General features: G+C 35.6%; 1 protein-coding gene across 8 annotated transcripts; it reads right to left on the minus strand.

Moving 5' to 3' along the window:
* Positions 1-43: 43 nt before the first annotated feature.
* On the minus strand, positions 44-16,351 carry sytl2a (synaptotagmin-like 2a). Of its 8 annotated transcripts, none has more exons than XM_046861537.1 (18): positions 16,125-16,346; positions 13,747-13,982; positions 11,861-12,012; positions 10,863-10,986; positions 10,143-10,197; positions 9,884-10,064; positions 5,187-7,097; positions 4,610-4,714; positions 4,382-4,435; positions 3,962-4,047; positions 3,119-3,235; positions 2,827-2,996; positions 2,517-2,619; positions 2,276-2,434; positions 1,998-2,091; positions 1,824-1,920; positions 843-1,048; positions 44-377 (listed from the first exon to the last, which is right to left on the minus strand). In XM_046861537.1, the coding sequence occupies exons 2-18, from the start codon at positions 13,845-13,847 to the stop codon at positions 238-240; spliced, it is 3,855 nt and encodes a 1,284-aa protein (XP_046717493.1). In that variant the 5' UTR covers positions 13,848-13,982; positions 16,125-16,346; the 3' UTR covers positions 44-237. The 8 variants fall into 8 exon arrangements, with proteins under 8 accessions (XP_046717493.1, XP_046717498.1, XP_046717494.1 ...); XM_046861542.1 differs by having other exon boundaries at positions 7,026-7,097; positions 16,125-16,343; XM_046861538.1 differs by lacking the exon at positions 16,125-16,346 and adding an exon at positions 15,949-15,971.
* Positions 16,352-17,553: the final 1,202 nt, after the last annotated feature.

Genomic DNA, 17,553 nt, shown 5'->3' on the forward strand with positions numbered 1-17,553 from the left:
TATGCACAATTGATGTGATTTGTTAATGATAGAATATAGAAAATACAGTACTGTATATATTTTAATATTATACAACAGGTAATACGAACAGCTTTTCAGTACATTTCCATACATAGTATAGTGTTCACACAAAGTCATGCATATTTTCTTATAGGACATACATACATTTTATATGTATATATATATATATATATATATATCACACACACACTTTTTTTGAGCCCAACTCTTGAACTGTTATTGTCTTGCCATGACAAACATCCTTAAAGGTACAGTGTCTTCTACCCATTGGTTATTTGATTCGATCATTCTTCTCCACAATTCAGATTCCACAGAGTTAGAATCCATCCACTTTACCTCAGTGCCGTGACTTTTACCTGACCAGAGAAAAAAAAAGGACAACATTCTCTCACAAACCTTCACAATATGCTACAATTAAATTATACAAGAGAGCTATTGAGTGCTTGAGTCTGATCAGTCAAAAGGTGTTGATCAGTGCTGTAATAGCATTGCGTGTACTGTAGCTTAATTTAATGTTTATATAATGTGTTTATTCGAATACTTTACAATATGGTTTGTTGTATACTGTGGTTTTCTGTAAGTACACAGTTATTCTGAATGTTCTAGAAAAAGTGTCCAGTGTCACTGCTACAGTAAAGTTTAAAATTTTGCATTTGACAAGTGTTGGATAAAAACAAGAGACTGTTAAAAAGATGACTGTTTACTAGACAAATTGGATAAATAGGATCTATAGACAATCCACAATATTAAACATAAGACAAAATGTAAGTAAATCTTGTTGTGAAAAAATAATTTTGAGTTTAGGCAAAAGTGTTTCCCACCTGTCCCTAGGCTAAGCCTCGTGCCTCCTAAGAAGTGATTACTGAGCCGATCGTGGTCCCACACAGTGAGTTCAACACAGGTGTCATGCAGGTCCTCTGGTTTTAGGCCTTCATAGACCATAATGTGGTTAAACACTGGGTTTGCCGTCCTCTTCACAACCTGAGTTTTTTGTCGTTTCTTCTGAGGGTTGTCTGGAAATATTGAGCTGAAAGCCACAATATATGGTACATGAACAACTGCCAAATTAGTGATAAGCCTCACACACACACAGTATATCACACATACACCAACCAGGCAAAACATTATGATCACCTGCCTGTTTGTCCCCTTTTGCTGCCAAAACAGTCCTGACCCATCAAGCATTAACAGCATTAACATCTTCAGCAATTTGAGCTACAGTTGCTCGTCTGTTGGATCTGACGACACAGGCCAGCCTTCGCTCCCCACATACACCAGTGTGCCTTGGCAGCCAATGACCCTGTCCCCGGTTCACCACTGTTCCTTCCTTGGACCACTTTTGATAGATTCTGACCACTGCAGACCGGGAACATCCCACAAGAGCTGCAGTTTCTGACCCACAATTTGGCCCTTGTCAAACTCACTCAAATCTTTACGCTTGCCCATTTTCCTGCTTTTAAACACAAACCTTAAGAACAAACGGTTCACTTGCCGCCTAATATATGCCACCCACTAACAGGTGTTATGAAGAAGAGATAATTAGTGTTATTTCACTTCACCAGTCATAATGTTATGCCTAATCAGTATATATGTATTTATATCTCTCTGTCTCTCTTTCTCTCGATATATATACAGTGTGTGTGTGTGTGTATATATATATATATATATATATATATATATATATATATATATATATATATATATATATATATATAAATAGAGAGAAAGAGACAAAATATTCTATATCCAAAGAAATCCCAGAAAATAAATGAAGTAAACAAAACATTTTTATATGCACACACCATTTTACAAAGGGGTCTACAGTCCTTCTTTTGAATGGTAGATTTGTACATTCCTTTACCCAGATCTGGATCTCACCAGTCTGGGTCATCTTGTTACCTACAACCACAGAAAGCACAAAGTGAATTATTTCATATTGCATTTATCTGCACAACCACTGATGTTTGAACACTTACTTTGTGTCTGCAAAAGAAAACGCAAAGATATTCTTATATCTCCACACATTTCCATGTTGTGGCTAATGTGCTTTGGACTGGATGGAGTTTGAGTCTAGGAGTAAAATAAGCAAACATTATGAATAAAATTGTTTCTTATTCTGCAAAATCAGCTTTATGGTTTTCTTTAAGCCATCCCATGCATGCAAAAGTAATCTAAAAATATCTACAAAAACTAATGTAAAAAAAAAAAAAAAATTCTAAACTAAGAGTATGTTTATTGTTCTAAAAAGCCTTACCCTTCCTTTAAGGGGAAAGTCCATCATGTTTGTATTATTGTCCCCGTCAGACAAATCCACATTGGCCTCCCCAAGAAAACTGTTCCTCCCAAACGTGTCATGATGCCACACTGAGATATTTAAAGTGTGGAACTTTAAACTCTCCAGTGGTGTCTTATACTGTTTGGAAAGGAGGATAGATCAGTTTTAATATATACAAAAAAAGTACAAACTACCATGCAATTTTAAACCCAGTTCATACCCGTAGAATTTCATTATAAGTAGGATTCAGAGTCTTCTTCTTCACAGATGTTTTCCTTTTCCCCAGCTTTGCTTTGTCAGGTAAAAGATAGCACTTGACATATCTAAACAATGTAAAAGAAAACATCTCAATATATAAGATATATTTAAACACCATCTCTATACATACACCAGTTTATATCAGTTTTGGTATTCTGTTTTTTGCTAACAAAATATTAATCTACATGTGAGCTGGAATCTTAATTTTATACTAAAAACGATATCTTTGTGTCAGGGTGTGTTTAGGTAAAGAAAAGCACTGATTCACTCACGGGTCCGAACGGTTCCTCTTAGGCTCTGCCACTGCCAAATCTCTGCACTGGACTATAAAAATGTGGAGCTCTCCCAGTTTATTCACATAATTAATGGCGAACTGGATTGAGCCCTTAATATCCACGTGTCCAAAATCTGTCCCATAAATATTCGTCACACTGCCGCTGACCTTCATCAACACAAGTCACTCAGTGTTAATCACTGCACTAATGAATCATGCATATACTGTATATTAATGTACATCTGATCAAATCGTTTTGCTGCATGAATTAATATGGATTAAGAACATACAGAAGACATGGAGGCAAGGCCAGAGGAGGCACTGGTGTTAGTATTTGTGCTGCTTTTCCTCTGTCTTTCCGAATAGAAACTATTCACCGACAGACAGTCACTTTCTCCCCCGTTACCCTAAATTAGATACAGGAGGACAAGAAAAAAAGTAAAAACAAATACAGTGATGATGCCTAGGCTTGTGAAATACAGTTGAAGTATCACGTACAACGTTTTGTGTGTGTGTGTGTGTGTGTATGTATAATTATATATATATATATATATATATATATATATATAAATAATGTCAAATGTAAATATATTTAAGATGAAATTAAATAAAAATGCATTATAGTTGCTTCATTTGTACCCTACAACATTATTAAGCTTCACTTTACACCTTTAGATCACGGAAATGTATACTACAGTACTTTCTTTCAATCGTACATCAATTTATAATGTTTTTACAAATGAAGTATTCATATTAAACTTGTGTCTTGTGCTACATTGCATGGTATTTAAATGCATAGGTTTACATTTGAATAAAAGGGAGAACAAAAACATGCTAATGCATATTCCCTATTTTAAAAAAAAAAAGGAAATGAATGGTGGCAGATAAATGGCTATGCAGGGTAGTATAGAGATACAGGGGATCAGTAAACTATGTTTAATATTAAGCTAAGGTCTGATTGAAGATTGCCAATTGATTGACAATTTATTGTTAACATGTGCATAATTAAAGAAAAATAGATTTTAAGTTAAAAGGTATTTTACCACTCTTTTACAACTTTATGGTTCTTTGACAAAGCATGCAGCACTTTCACCATTCACTGAAACTGATGCTCGAGCATGTCCCTTGATTACCTGCTCATGCATAAAAGCAGGTACAGAGACACTCAGCCTCTTACTCTTCTCTGGGTCCAAGACAGCAATGCTGAGTGAATCAGGAGCTGCAGATACGAGTCAAGTGTGGCAGATATGGAAAAGAGAACAGAACTATTGCATTATGATGCTAATTTTTTCATAACTTACATTGACAGAATAATGCTGTTTCCGACTTATAGTGCAAAGAAAGTTTTTTTTTTTTTTTTTTTTTTTAAATGCACAGTAATTTGATGATTTACTTATAACCATTACCTACATTTCTTGCACTTATGTATATATATATATATTTAATATATATTTATTTATTAAGCCTTCTTTAATGGAAATATATCAATTCATCAGTCTTTCTTTATTATAAATAAAATAAAAAAACCTTCTGGAGATTTATAAAATATTTACCTTTTTGCACTGTCTGTATTACACCACTCGTCGGTTCATTGTTCCATCTTTCATCTTGGTGTTAAATGGAACAACCAGAAAGCAATGTGTAACAAAATGCAGAATAAACATAATTTTAAAATGCACACGTGCACCTTTGACAATATCTAGTTAGTATTTAGCATATGATCAGTCATGGCCTATGGAGCAATACAGTTATTCAAAATGTTCTAGTATCAAGTTACTCACTTGAAGGCAGGGTTGCCAGATCCTCTAAACTCTTTGAAATCGAAAGGGGTCTGACACTGGCTTGGTTTTGTGCTGTTCTTACTAGGTTAGGATCTTTATTGCCATCTGCAAGAAATAAAAAAAAAATGATGTATGATTATTTCAAAGGTTTATATCTTTGCCAAGCAAAAAGGATGATTGATTATTACACATGCAAAAAGTACTGTGGAACAAGCAAACGGAAATAAAAAGCAAAAAGGAAATAAAAAAATATATATATAATCAGCAGTTATAAAATAAAGGTGTTTTTAATTCACCAATGGCGTTAACTTTCATTTTAGAATTTATGCTGGAATCTGCATTAGTGATTTGGCTTTAACATAAATTTAGCAAAAGTAACTTTAGAATAAATATAATCGTTCTATACTGTCCTGGTAATGTAATAATCCCAAATACTGCATAGAGGATTAAAATGTTTTGCTGTTTGAGTGTTTTTTTAGTAGTGATTTTGAATCACTACCAAATCATTTTATCACTCCTTTTTTAAATAAATCTAATTGTTTTTACTACTGACTGGACCAACAAAATTCGAGCTCACAGGCTGAACTTGTCCGAGATTGAGACCAGGCTTCAGCTGATGTGCTGCTGAAGGAGTAAAGGGTGATCTCTGATTCAGGCTGACCTTGCCCAGAGGGTGACATGTGTTCAGAACTCTCACACACATGCACTCCAGCCCATTCTTGTTCGTCTGTTTGGTCTGAAACTCCAGACATGTTAGTGTTCTCAGTTAAGCTTGGGGAATTCTGACACTTCAGGTGAATGGAAGGCCTGGTTAGAGAGGGTTTGTTCTCCAAATCATCGAGCTGCATTTGTTCTGTGAGCACTACTGGTGTTTTATCCTCAATGCTTTCTCCTGATATTTCAGTGGTTGTCTTTCTATGCTGCTCAGGCAAAGAATGCACTTGACTAGACTGTTTAATATTTGTTTTGTCTATGCACATTGTACTTGGAGCCTGGGATTGTGGAGATGTAAGCTGGCAATGTATGTTTTTCTCAGGTGTATTTCCTGAAAAAGACAGGAGATGCTTCTCTTGCATCTCATCTAACATTTTCTCATCTTCCTCAGGACTTGACTCTACTCCACTTAGTCCATGTGGTTTTCTGGTCTGTCCTTTAAATGTGCATTCCAAACCTTTCTTTTCAATTTGACTGAGATCTAAAGGCAAGGCTCCAACCTTTCTAGACTCCTTGATTCTAAACAACACTTTAGGCATGTTTCTTGGACTGGGTATTCTGGTTTGCTGAAGGGTTTTCACTGTGTCACCTGTTAACTGGTCACTGTGATCCTGAGAGACTGGACTGATATTCCTAATCCCAGGTTCCAGGTCATTTGGGCTGGTACAAATGGGCTGGTTGAGACCTTGTTGAGAATGATGTTCACAGTCAGGAGAGCTGGAAATGATATTAAATCTACTGTTTTCTTTCTCCCAGTATGCCTTGAGATCACTGGGGGTATCCTGCTCAGTACTAACATTTCTGAGTGACAGTAAAGGAGATTCCTTTAGTTTGGATAAAGGAATATCTTCCTTTTGTTTAGTTGGTGAATTTTTTGACTTAAATGTGCTTTCTCTTTCAAGCTCATGCCCCTGTGGACTCTGATCAGGATCAAAAGATGACGTTTTCTCCAAAACAGATATATCGTATACCAGAAATGGTATAACAGAAATGTTATCATCAAATCTTGCTCCATTATGTGAGTCAGAAAAACCTTTATATGACGCACAAACATCTGTGTATTTAGAAGGTTTTTCTTTTGATGATATCTTTTGCTCCGACACTTTCTCATTGATCACACTTTTTTTGAAACTCAATACTTTTGGCCCTTTGTTCTCACTCTCCCAAAAAGACATCAGACCAGCAAGTCGGTTTTGTGATTCTTGGCATAGGCTTTCTCGTTGTTGTACATCATCATCAGCTATGTTGTTTGATCTATCTATTACAGAATGAGGAAAATTTGCTTCAAGTTCATCTGTTAAGATGTTCATCCCAGAAGCAGAATGTTGTGCAGAACATTCTAAAATAACGCTGTCTTGTTTGTCATCAGGTCGAAACACGTCATTTACTTCAACGTTACCTTGCACATATTCGGAAGTCTCAACTCTCTGGTCTTTTCTTAAATACAGCCCAGGTATTTTATCTTTTGGTGAGAGGTTTGCTTTTATTTCTCCTGGAATGTGAGATATATTTTCTGTGTCTGGAGAACCATGATCTTCAGGGCCCTCTCGGTTTTGTTCCTCTTGAACACCTGGCCCTCCATTTCCTTTGCCATTGTGTCTGGACATCATTCCAACCCACCCAAGTACCTTATAGATGGAGCTTTCATCCTCCTCTGTTAATGAATGGAATTGGCCCTTTGTGCTTAGTTGATTGACCTTACCTTCTTCTTCAAAAGGGTCAGAGTGCTCAGACACCTGCGAGGAACGAGGCACAGCAAGATCCTCATGATAAGCTGCAGAATAAACACTCAGATCAGGGAGTAGTCACTAAAAATAAATGCCTTTAAAGTATATACCCAGGCACACATTTCTTCTTAGTCAGAATGTGCTAAAAAGCAGTGGTGGACAGTAACAAAGTAAATTTATTTTGTTTCTGTACTTAAGTAGCTTTTTTGCATATCTGTACTTTTTTTGAAATATTGAAATATTTCTATATTAATAATATATTCAAATATTTTAATATCATTTAATATCATTACTAGATCGGTGTTCTAATAGTAAAAGAGTCTTTTCACATAAACTGAGTTGATTAAAGAAGAGTCTTGTGACAAAATTGATAAGAGAACATTATAGCCATAATAAATAATAGTACTTTGGATACTTAAGTACATTAAAAAGCAAATAGGTTTGTACTTTAAAATTTACCTAAAAAGTAAAAGGAAGCGCTTTTATTGGACTGATATTTTAGCTAGTGCATCTCTACTTTAACTCAAATGTATGGTTAGAATACTTCATCCACCACTGCTAAAAAGAGATCAGACATCTTCATTTGTGCTCTGATTTATATTAAGAATATTGTTCATACATTTTATAATGGCTTAGTAGAACAAAAAATAGTAATACATAAGTAATACATTTGTGTTTTTAATTTGGCTTAAAATGTTTGTTTGAAATCCACAAGCAGACAGTAGATACACATTCCATGCAGGGCCATTTTACCAATCACTATACATACATATTGCATACATGCATGGAAAGGAATATACCCATATGCATGTTATGTAACCAAGCCAAGCAATTAGTATGGAGGAATGCATTGAATGAATAATGGTTGTTTAGACACCTGTTAAAACCCAGTGTGTCTAGTCTAAATACTAGGGGAAAAGTTATGTGGATTTACTAGACTTTAATACTATACAGAGTACATAACACGCTGAACAGTACAATCATTAAAAAAAAGATATATTGAACTATCTGCGTGTCTAGACAGCTTGCAAGGTGGGGCTGTGTGGTTATAGTGCTTCTGTTATAAACTGTACCTTTAATCTTTCTACAGTCAGAGTACTCAAAAATCCTTTCTCCACCTTTTACCGAACTGCCCAATTCAGAGGAATCAGAACTAAATGACTCAGCCTCTTTGAACTGGAGAATATCAGGAAAAATACAGCACCACTGAGTCACTTTCCTTTATGCTGATTTTTTTCTTTAAAAAAAAAATAATAAAATACTTAGTGATACAGGCACACACTACACATTTGTAGCCTTAACTTCATTTTGCCTTTTCTGAACATCCAGTCTTTGGCATCCATGAAAGTGAAATGCACCTGCTTACTATCTAGACATCCCAAATAGAAGCAGTCTAAATTAGAGAATGAGGGTGGACTGATGGAGCTTCAGGATGAAGAAAGGACTATCAGCAAAGTCACAGCTGGAGCTGCTGCCCTTAGTCCTACTGTATGAATTTTCACCTAATGTAACTTCCTGTTTATGAGTCACTGTTGCCATTCAAAACAGTCTTAGAAAAAATATAGCTGAAAAGTTTTTTGTAAGTGTTGGTTAGGGGAACTGGGTTATTGTAGGTGATTAATTATGATTGGTACAGATTATTACCGATTAATATGTACGATCATCTTATCAGAGATAAGCGTTTTAAATAAATTAAACAAGCAATAGATGCAGTATATTTCCAAATATACTGCACATATGTACATAGGTATCAAACACCATGGTTTAATTGTAAAATAAGATCAATAGGATTCATTTGTGAATCAAGCTTTAAAGAACTGATAGTAATGCTTCAAAACTGATCAGTTAAATAGAACAAATACAATCAAAGAAGCCTTTAAATAACTTTGATGATCATCAGGTAGGAAAATTCCTGACTAGAACCCCATTGGGAAATAACAGCTCTATACCGATCTTAAGGGGCTGTGCATTCTGTATGTTCTGGTCATACATGGCCGCCTTACAGTCCTGATGCAGGTCTAAATTCCTCTATATAATCCTCTCAGTACATGGCAGCTTTCCCTTTTTTACCGGATTCTACTAACATTCTTTCTGTCACCATCATCCTATAAATTCCAACAACGGCCTATTAGAATGACTTTGGGATTTAAATTTGGGTTGAATAGGGGGTGGAGTGGGGGCTTCTACATGTGATTCTGAACATGTATTTAAGCTAATTTTTGTTGCATAACAATTACAATCCTAGAAAATCCAAGAAAATTAACTTACACACATATTTAGACCATACAAATAACTCTCAGTGCATAAATATTTAAAAAGCCTTGCCTGAGTGCCCAACATTGGCAACTTGGCTTTGCTGAGATACTCATTAGTAGCACCTTAACTATTGAGCCACCACTGAGCCACCAATAATGAACTAAACCTTTCACCAACTCAGAGATATAAGATAAAGAATAATGCATAAAGCTTAGGAAAGAGCATGCTTGAGTTGAGCCACCAAAGAAAACCAAAGAAAATTCCTAGATGAAGTTCACACATAGCATTCAGTTAAGATCAGTCAATTAGACTTACTGTGTGTGTATGCTAGGAAAACACTCTGAGATGGTCGCATGGCCCGCTCCAGCAAAAACACAACACATTAATTACAACACAACCTGACAGAAGAGTATACAACAGCCTTCAAATGCTTTCATACACGTTACTTGCAATAATATGAAAATTTGAGGGCTGCTATTTCATAATTTACTCTTCGCTCAAAATCTAGGCTAGGTATGAAAAATCTAAGTCTGAATTACAAAACTTTTTGCTTATGAGTGATGAGTTAGATTCTCACCCTCAGCAAGGATCTGTGGTGCCTGGCATGGTTTAGGCAATGATGACAGAGGCTGATCTGCAGGAGCCTGGTACGAGATCGTTGGTGTCTGCTGGATCCCTGCACCAGTTCGCAAATGTCCATCTGTCTTAACAGGAGATTCTGCCCCTATGGGCCTGCTGTTAAAAGGATTCTGTCTGGGCTATAAAAAAAAAAAAAAAAAAAAATCAGTCTTTTACATAGCATAAAAAAACAAAACAATTGAAGGCAGTATATGTACCTTTATCTGAGGGTTTGTGGAAGGTTTATATTCTGCCACTTCATAGTGATCCTCCCTGTTAAAGGAAGCTATGATTAATGTCAACTGTAAATTCAGTAGAAAATATTCATCTCTCTAGAAAACTTGGCCACTACAGAACCCTTTACAACTGCAGGAAGAATTTTTTTTCTCCACAGTATAATGCAGTTATTCAACTTTTAAGTACATAGACCTAATATGCACACGTGCACACAATTTAATTAAAATACTATTTCAGTTGATTTACCCAGTTAATTAAAGCACATACACAGCCGTCCTCACATACAATTATAATCATGAAGAAAGTTGTCAGAGATTAAATTATTTTTACAGTCACATGCTGAGTATGACCCATAGGAAAGTGTTTGTGTCAGTCATGGGTTGTTACATTATTCACTTTTATTCAAACTTAAAAAAAAAAAAATTCTAAAATCACATCACCACAGTACTTTTGATCTTTATGAGGACAACGGGATAACTGAAATACTGTTACATTTGTGCTTAATGTACCAAGCTTTCAATCTAATGCTTCCCTAATGGCCGGATGTGGGGTCTGTGTAAGGTGCTGAGTGAGTCACTAATCAAGAAAGTAGACTTCCTGAATCATACTGCTTAGATTTAATAACTTAATGATAAGAGAGAAAGCAGTGTTCTGAAATTGCTTTATTTGGTCAAATTATATGACTATAAATAAATGGTCACCTGTTATCATGTCCAACTGATGATGCTTCTCCGATTAATCCAGACAGTTCTGGTGGGATAAAGATGTCCTTGCTGGCAATTTTCAAAAAGTTTGACTTTCCTGGCCAAATCTGTGTGAGCTCCACTGAAAGACGAATATAAAACGTGTGATACAGAATAACGCAGCTAGATGCAGATGTCTAAAATAATCCTAGCAAACTCAGCATTCTGTTTAATAATGTAGTTCGAACCCATCTGATTAGTCAAAATGAGTTTTTCTTTTATTATTATTTCTTAGAAACAACTAATGTGGTAGAATATGGGGAAGCTTTTTATATAGAAAAACTTTAGATTTGTGGAAGGACATGCCAGTGGATTTTCTTTTTAACAGTCAGTAGGTTTTTCAACAGCAGATCTTCCACCAGTAAGATTATTTTTTTTTACACGCAGGTTTTTCACTAGTAAGATTAAAGAAAAGGGGGTCTGGCATGGGGTGGAATCAGGAAATAACTTATTTCCTGTACATTCCACAACAAGAAATGGATAAAAAGTCATTTTTAGGTTCTTTAATAATGTAGTTAAATATCTTAGTAAAAAACTTTGGGGTGGGAACATCATACATCAGACCACCCCTCCTGTTCCAGGAAACTACAGTGGAACTCTTTGTTTTGTTGTAGTTTTTTTTGTTGTTGTTGATGATAAATTTACCAGAAAGGCTTACAAGGGGCAACAGGTTTAGCAATAGTATATTGGCGATTATACACCAAACGTTTTTCCTTTCATGCGGGCAAATCTAATGTGAAATGGATAAAAACAGATACCTATACAGATAGTGGCATTGTTTACCACCCCTAGACCTTTATATGCTATGTTCTGGAATGTCAAACACTAATGTAAATAGATGTCCTGTAACTGAAGAAGTCTGTGGTCATTTCCCAGCACTAATTCACGTTTACACTAAGAAAATCAAACGGCGATCTACTATTCAAATTAAGTTGATGCTGAAGTGAACAACTCACTTATTGTTACAGGTTTCCTGCGTGACATGGACGCTTTAATGATGTCGCAGGCATGTGTCTTGTCTCTGTGTCTGTTTGACTTGGTCTCGTAAAACCATTCTCCTGTCAGGTACTTTAGTTTGCACTTATCTCGCTCAGTCTTCTGCAGCTTTCTGTGGGGGAAATAAGACATGTTACAACTGAGACAGGCATGTTTCAACAGAGATACTTGATTATTGTTTTTGGCATTTTTCTTTGGAACAGCTGCCATAAAGACATTTAAACAGTATGAGGCTCGGGTTACACAGCCAAGTATTTCAGTGTTTCGGGGTTGTCTCCACAGCGCTGAAGTGTTTTCTTATGATCTAAATAGTTTTGCGAATGGAATATGTATTTTGTTCATATCAAAGAAAGCATATTAGGTCAAAGCAGAAAGCAAATTTGTCCACAAAGTTCAGTACATCGTTCTTCATACTGTGTGCAGTCTATAGCAAATTCTCGTCAGAAAAAAAAAAAAAACAAATTAAATTGTGTCTAAGCTGAACTAAATCTTAGTTTTATACTTTCATGGTAATGTTTTTAGCTTCATGCATCAGCAAGGACTGCTGCTCTATAATGCTTTATGTGCCTAGATGAAACAATGTACTCCTGAAAGACCCAATTTACAAGATTCAGACCTTAAGAACATGACTCTCACAATGACATTTACAAAACCGGTTTAACATAAGAAAGATTGGGCTGAAATATTAAACTCTACAGTAATTAAGTAATTACTTTAAATAATAAACTACTGTCACCATGACTGCGATAAAGCAGTCAACGAAGCCTCAAGACAAAGAATGAATGAATATCAAGTTCACATGTTTTTTAATCCCCAAGAGCTATTGGCTGGTTTTGCAATGAAATTAACTTCTTAAATGTCTTCGAGATAAACAGGAGAATCCAGACTAAGTAGAAACGAGGAAGTGTAATCTAATCTAAAATACACAGAACAACTTTGAACTTCTTGATTCAATAAACAAATTATGTAAAACATTTCAAGAGTCAGCCAGGACCTAGAAAGTTCATTAATTAATGATATTTAGAGAAGTATTTGAGGTTCAGAGGTGCACAGCTTTGACAGTAGTTCTACTGTTTCTATAGTAGCAGCTCATTTATAGAAACTTCAATGGCGAATGAGCCACATAATTACACTATAAATACAAAAGTTTATGGACACGTGACCATAAGATTTTTCTGTTATAAAAAATAAAAATAACTCATTTTGAAGTGTGCTCATTTAACAACAAGGGCTTTAGTAAAGTCAGGTAGTGATGTAGAATGACTATATCTTTATGGAGCTGGCTTTGTGCACAGGGCCACTTTCATGATGGAACAGGTTTTGGTCTCATAGTTCAAGCGAAGAGAGAAATTAATTCTACTGCATACAAAGACATTCTACGAAATTGTGTGCCTCCAGCTTTGTGGTAACAGTTCGGGGAAGAACTACATATGGCTGGAAATTATTTTTGAAGATGTAGTGAAATATCTAGGAAGTATGAGTCACAGATAAGTACAATATAAATCATGTGAAGCTTCCAGTACGGGACAGGACTATTTAAGGACATGTTTATTTTTGAAGGAAGCCTGTAAGCATCTGTACTTTGTAACAGTCACAGCTACACCGGTCCCTCCACTTCGTGCCACAAAACTTCTTCAAGATTGAGGTTCACAAGCTGCATTTCCTTCAATGCAATGTGAGGGAACTTATGCTTATAATTGCCATAAAGTAATAAATAATAGATACAATATAAATTGACATTCAATGTCTTATATACACACTATATCATGTATTTCTTTTAAACAATACATATAAGAAGAAAACATTTAAAATTTACAAACTGTTGTATTTAGGTTGAATTTCTCACTTGATTCGCTGCTCCTCTGCATGTTTCAGCTCAGCGTCTCTCTTCAGAACCGACAGGATCATCTCCTGCTCCTCCTCAGTCAGGTAGCTCAAGTCAATCATGATGATTGCAGAAAAATGTTTAACATAGACAGCCACTGGTTCTGCTCCAGAGTGTAGACTGTTCTGGGATCAGTCTTTAAGCACCTGATGATCAGATATCTTCAGTTCAAGGTAACGACAGACGCGGCAGCATCCCTGAAATTAAACAGAGGATTTGTAAATCTCTCATTGAGTTAGATGTTGATCTCCAGGATTTATGTTCTTATGGTCTACATCCTGTTTATTCAGTCCTTCAAGCATACATGTTTTTTTGGTAAGAAATCACCATGTCAGAGAGTAATACAGACAATAGAGCAGTAGAGCATTATAGCAAACATTTTGACTCTGATCAGAACCATCAAGCTTCCACTGCTGGGCCCTTGAGCAAGGCCCTTAACCATCAACTTAATAGGTGTATAACTGAGATAAGTGTAACTGGTTCTGAAGTAGGGCATCTGCCAAAGGTTAATGAGTATCAAATTAAATTATGTCATCAATACGTGTCTCAGTAATGTTAAAAAAATCAAAACAAAAGACACAACAACGACTGTGGCTTCGACAAACAGCTCAACATCATTTATATAATTCTTTATAATACAAATCAGGCCATCCCATTTTTAGAGTCACATGAATGAAATTGCAGTTAATGGGCTTTTGAAAGAGTCAACTGTTGCTTATATTAAAATTTTTAGAGAAAAAACTCATTTTGAAGTGTGCTCATTTTTAAAATGTATTTTTTGTATTAGTCACAATATAGCACAACATACAAGATTTGACACGGAGCATGTAATGTGCCATTATCAGCTGACCTTTAGAAGGAAAATGTGAACCATGCTCCAAAGTATTTTTTTTTTGTTTTCTGTTTTCGAAAAAAACATGAAAAGGTCAGCCTCAAAAACAGAGAGCTGGCTACGAAAGCCAAAATTGCACCCGAAGGATTGTGTTTATTTGCTTCATTTTAGGCATCCAATTACACTCTGATTTGCGTCTGATCCTGTTTGAAAGATAAATTTGTTTAAAAAGCCAGCATGGCCAATCAGACCAAATCCAGCATTCGTACTCTCTAAAAGTTTAAGTTCAGTCAATTCTGTTCAGAAGGAAGTGCCAGTGCTAATTGCCATTTCCTGCTGGGATAAGATCCTGACTGACTCACTTCCACAAGTTTCAACAAACATTCTGTGAAAGGCTTGACAAAACATAATAGTACTATGTAGTATAAGTCTAAAGAGAGGAGTTTTAATTAGATTTTATTAAGAATTGCATTTCCTAGCTTTACACTGAACTTGTGATTACAGCCTTAATGACATAATATAGTAATGGCATACAATAAAATACTGTATTATAGAACTTGTAGCGAACATGGCACACAAGAACAGTTTCGAATTGCGCTGGAATGAAAGTATTCACTCTGGTCTGTGGAATAAAGTATAAATAGCAATGCCATGCAGGGTTTTCCCAATAAAAATAGCTTCTCAATGCTAAGATCGTGAATAAGATCAACACACCATGAGAGTGAACATAAGGGTGTAAGTTTGAGATAAGCCTGTGTAACTGTTATTCACTTTACACACTTATATTCACATTCATATACTCCAAAAGTCTTTCAAGGTACTCCAAGGAACTCATACAGCTAGTTTCCAATCCAGAAGTGTTTATTGTAGATACAGGTAATCATTTATTTTATAATAAATATAGCATAGGTACGACGCAAACGGCAGGAATTTTAACCATCTGCAAGAGCATGTTATGACAGGATACTCAAGTCAACATCCCATAGCAACTTTGTTTGTTTTCGCAGTAATGGTCTTTCTTACTTTATCTCTCTATAGCCTCAAACACTCTCTCACTCACTACAGGGACAACTTTCAAGACGGTCCTTAATACCTTGATGATGTCTCTTGGGATAAAAAGAGATTTAATGAGATAAAAAAAAATAAAAAATCATCTTTTGTATAAATTGTCTCATACCTTTCATACCTTTTAAAGATTTTAAAGTTTTTTTCAAGTGTGGAATGGAGCCATGTCCTATTTTTTTTTTCTTTTCTTTTTCTTTTTTTTTTTTTAAAGTGAAGAATTCAAGACTTAAGTAATGACAGTCATTGAAGCTGAATTTGGCCCTTACCTGTTAAAACATGGGCTTCTACTCCTGTTACAGCATGCTGCATATTTTACAACAGTAAATATTACAAGTACAGCAGTGCCCATGAACAAATGCAATAAGCCAATAAATCACTACTCTACTGATTGATTGATGATATTTTAAGAAAACTGATTTAATGTCAATTAGAAATAATTTACCTCTGGGTCCCATTTGGCTCCAATCTTTAAAAAAAAAAAAAAAAAAAAAAAAAAAAAGAGGAAAAAAGTAGAAGATGAATTGTCCTGGAGTTAAACATGTACTCCTGGAGCTTCTGATATAGCTGGAGTATAATAATCCTCTACTCATAAATAAAGCCTGGGCCTTATAATAAACTCATCCTACAACTCTACACAAACCATCAGGCCGAATGATGCAAACGCGCTCAGAGATACAGGGGAAAGAGCTGATCTCAGGTCAGAGGAAATAAACCAACCAATCAGAAGCTAGTGGGCGTGGTCTTGTGAAGACAGATACAATACCTGCAGCAGCCTTGAAACCCGGAAGTAAGACTTTTCAAACTAAAACATCTATTCAATTTATTGCAATTTATCTTTATTTGTATAGAAATTAAAATTCAGCTTTGCAAACATGAATAGGTTATCAAATATGAATTTATACAGTTAATGCCTATAAGTTAATCCCTTATAAGCCACTGGTGACAATGGGAAATGACAAACTCCCTGAGATGGTAGAAACCTTGAGAGGAACCAGACTCATCTGGGTGCCACCAAATGCCCATTCATTATAGTTCCATCATTGTTGAGTGGTGCCTTCCAGTCATGGGTCATTAAATACAGAACTGTTCATGCAAATTGCAGTCCTAAGCCAAATGAAGATGGGTTCTCTTTAAATCTATTTTCTCTCAAGATTTCTTCCTGTCACCAATGGCTTGGTCATTAGGGATAGATTTCTAGAGACTAATTTTTAATTAAAATGTAAACTGATCAGGCATAACATTATGACATTATAACATTATGACCAGTAAAATGAATAACACTGATTAACTCAGTTGATGTGTTAGAAGCAGGAAAAATAGGCAAGCGTAAGAATTTGAGCGAGTTTGACATCGGCCAAATTGTAATGGCTAGACAATCAGATCATCTCCAAAACTGTGGTTCTTGTGGGATGTTCCCAGTCTGCAGTGGTCAGTATCTATCAAAAGTCATCCAAGGAAGGAACAGTGATGAAGTGGCAACAGGGTCATGTGTGGCCAAGGTTCATTGATGCATGTGAGGAGAGAAGGCTGTTCCGTGTGGTCTAAACCAACAGAGGAGCTCCTGTAGCTCAAATTGCTGAAGAAGTTAATGCTGTTAACGCTCGATAGGTCAGGACTGTTTTGGCAGCAAAGGGGGACCAACATGTTATTGTCCAGGTGGTCATAATGTTATGATTGAATGGGGTATATTTGTAATTTATTTATTTCTATAAAGCTGCTTGAATGTTTTTAAAAGCACCAAAAAAATGGATTGAATTGAGTTCCTGAACTTATTTAATTTGATCCAATTGGCATTATTTTGAGGCTTGCAACACATTCAATTCAAGTGACCAATCAAACAAATAAATCACTTAATGTTCATACATACAACT

Source organism: Silurus meridionalis, chromosome 11 (genome assembly GCF_014805685.1).
Source record: "Silurus meridionalis isolate SWU-2019-XX chromosome 11, ASM1480568v1, whole genome shotgun sequence".
NCBI classification, from domain to species: Eukaryota; Metazoa; Chordata; class Actinopteri; order Siluriformes; family Siluridae; genus Silurus; species Silurus meridionalis.

Coding starts and splice junctions, on each gene's coding strand:
- sytl2a (XM_046861537.1), bottom strand. CDS start 13,847: ATGATTGACTTGAGCTACCTGACTGAGGAGGAGCAGGAGATGATCCTG. Junction 7,098..9,883: donor ACCACAGATCCTTGCTGAGG/GTGAGAATCTAA, acceptor TTTATTCTGCAG/CTTATCATGAGGATCTTGCT. Junction 4,715..5,186: donor ATCTCGGACAAGTTCAGCCT/GTGAGCTCGAAT, acceptor TATTTCTTGCAG/ATGGCAATAAAGATCCTAAC.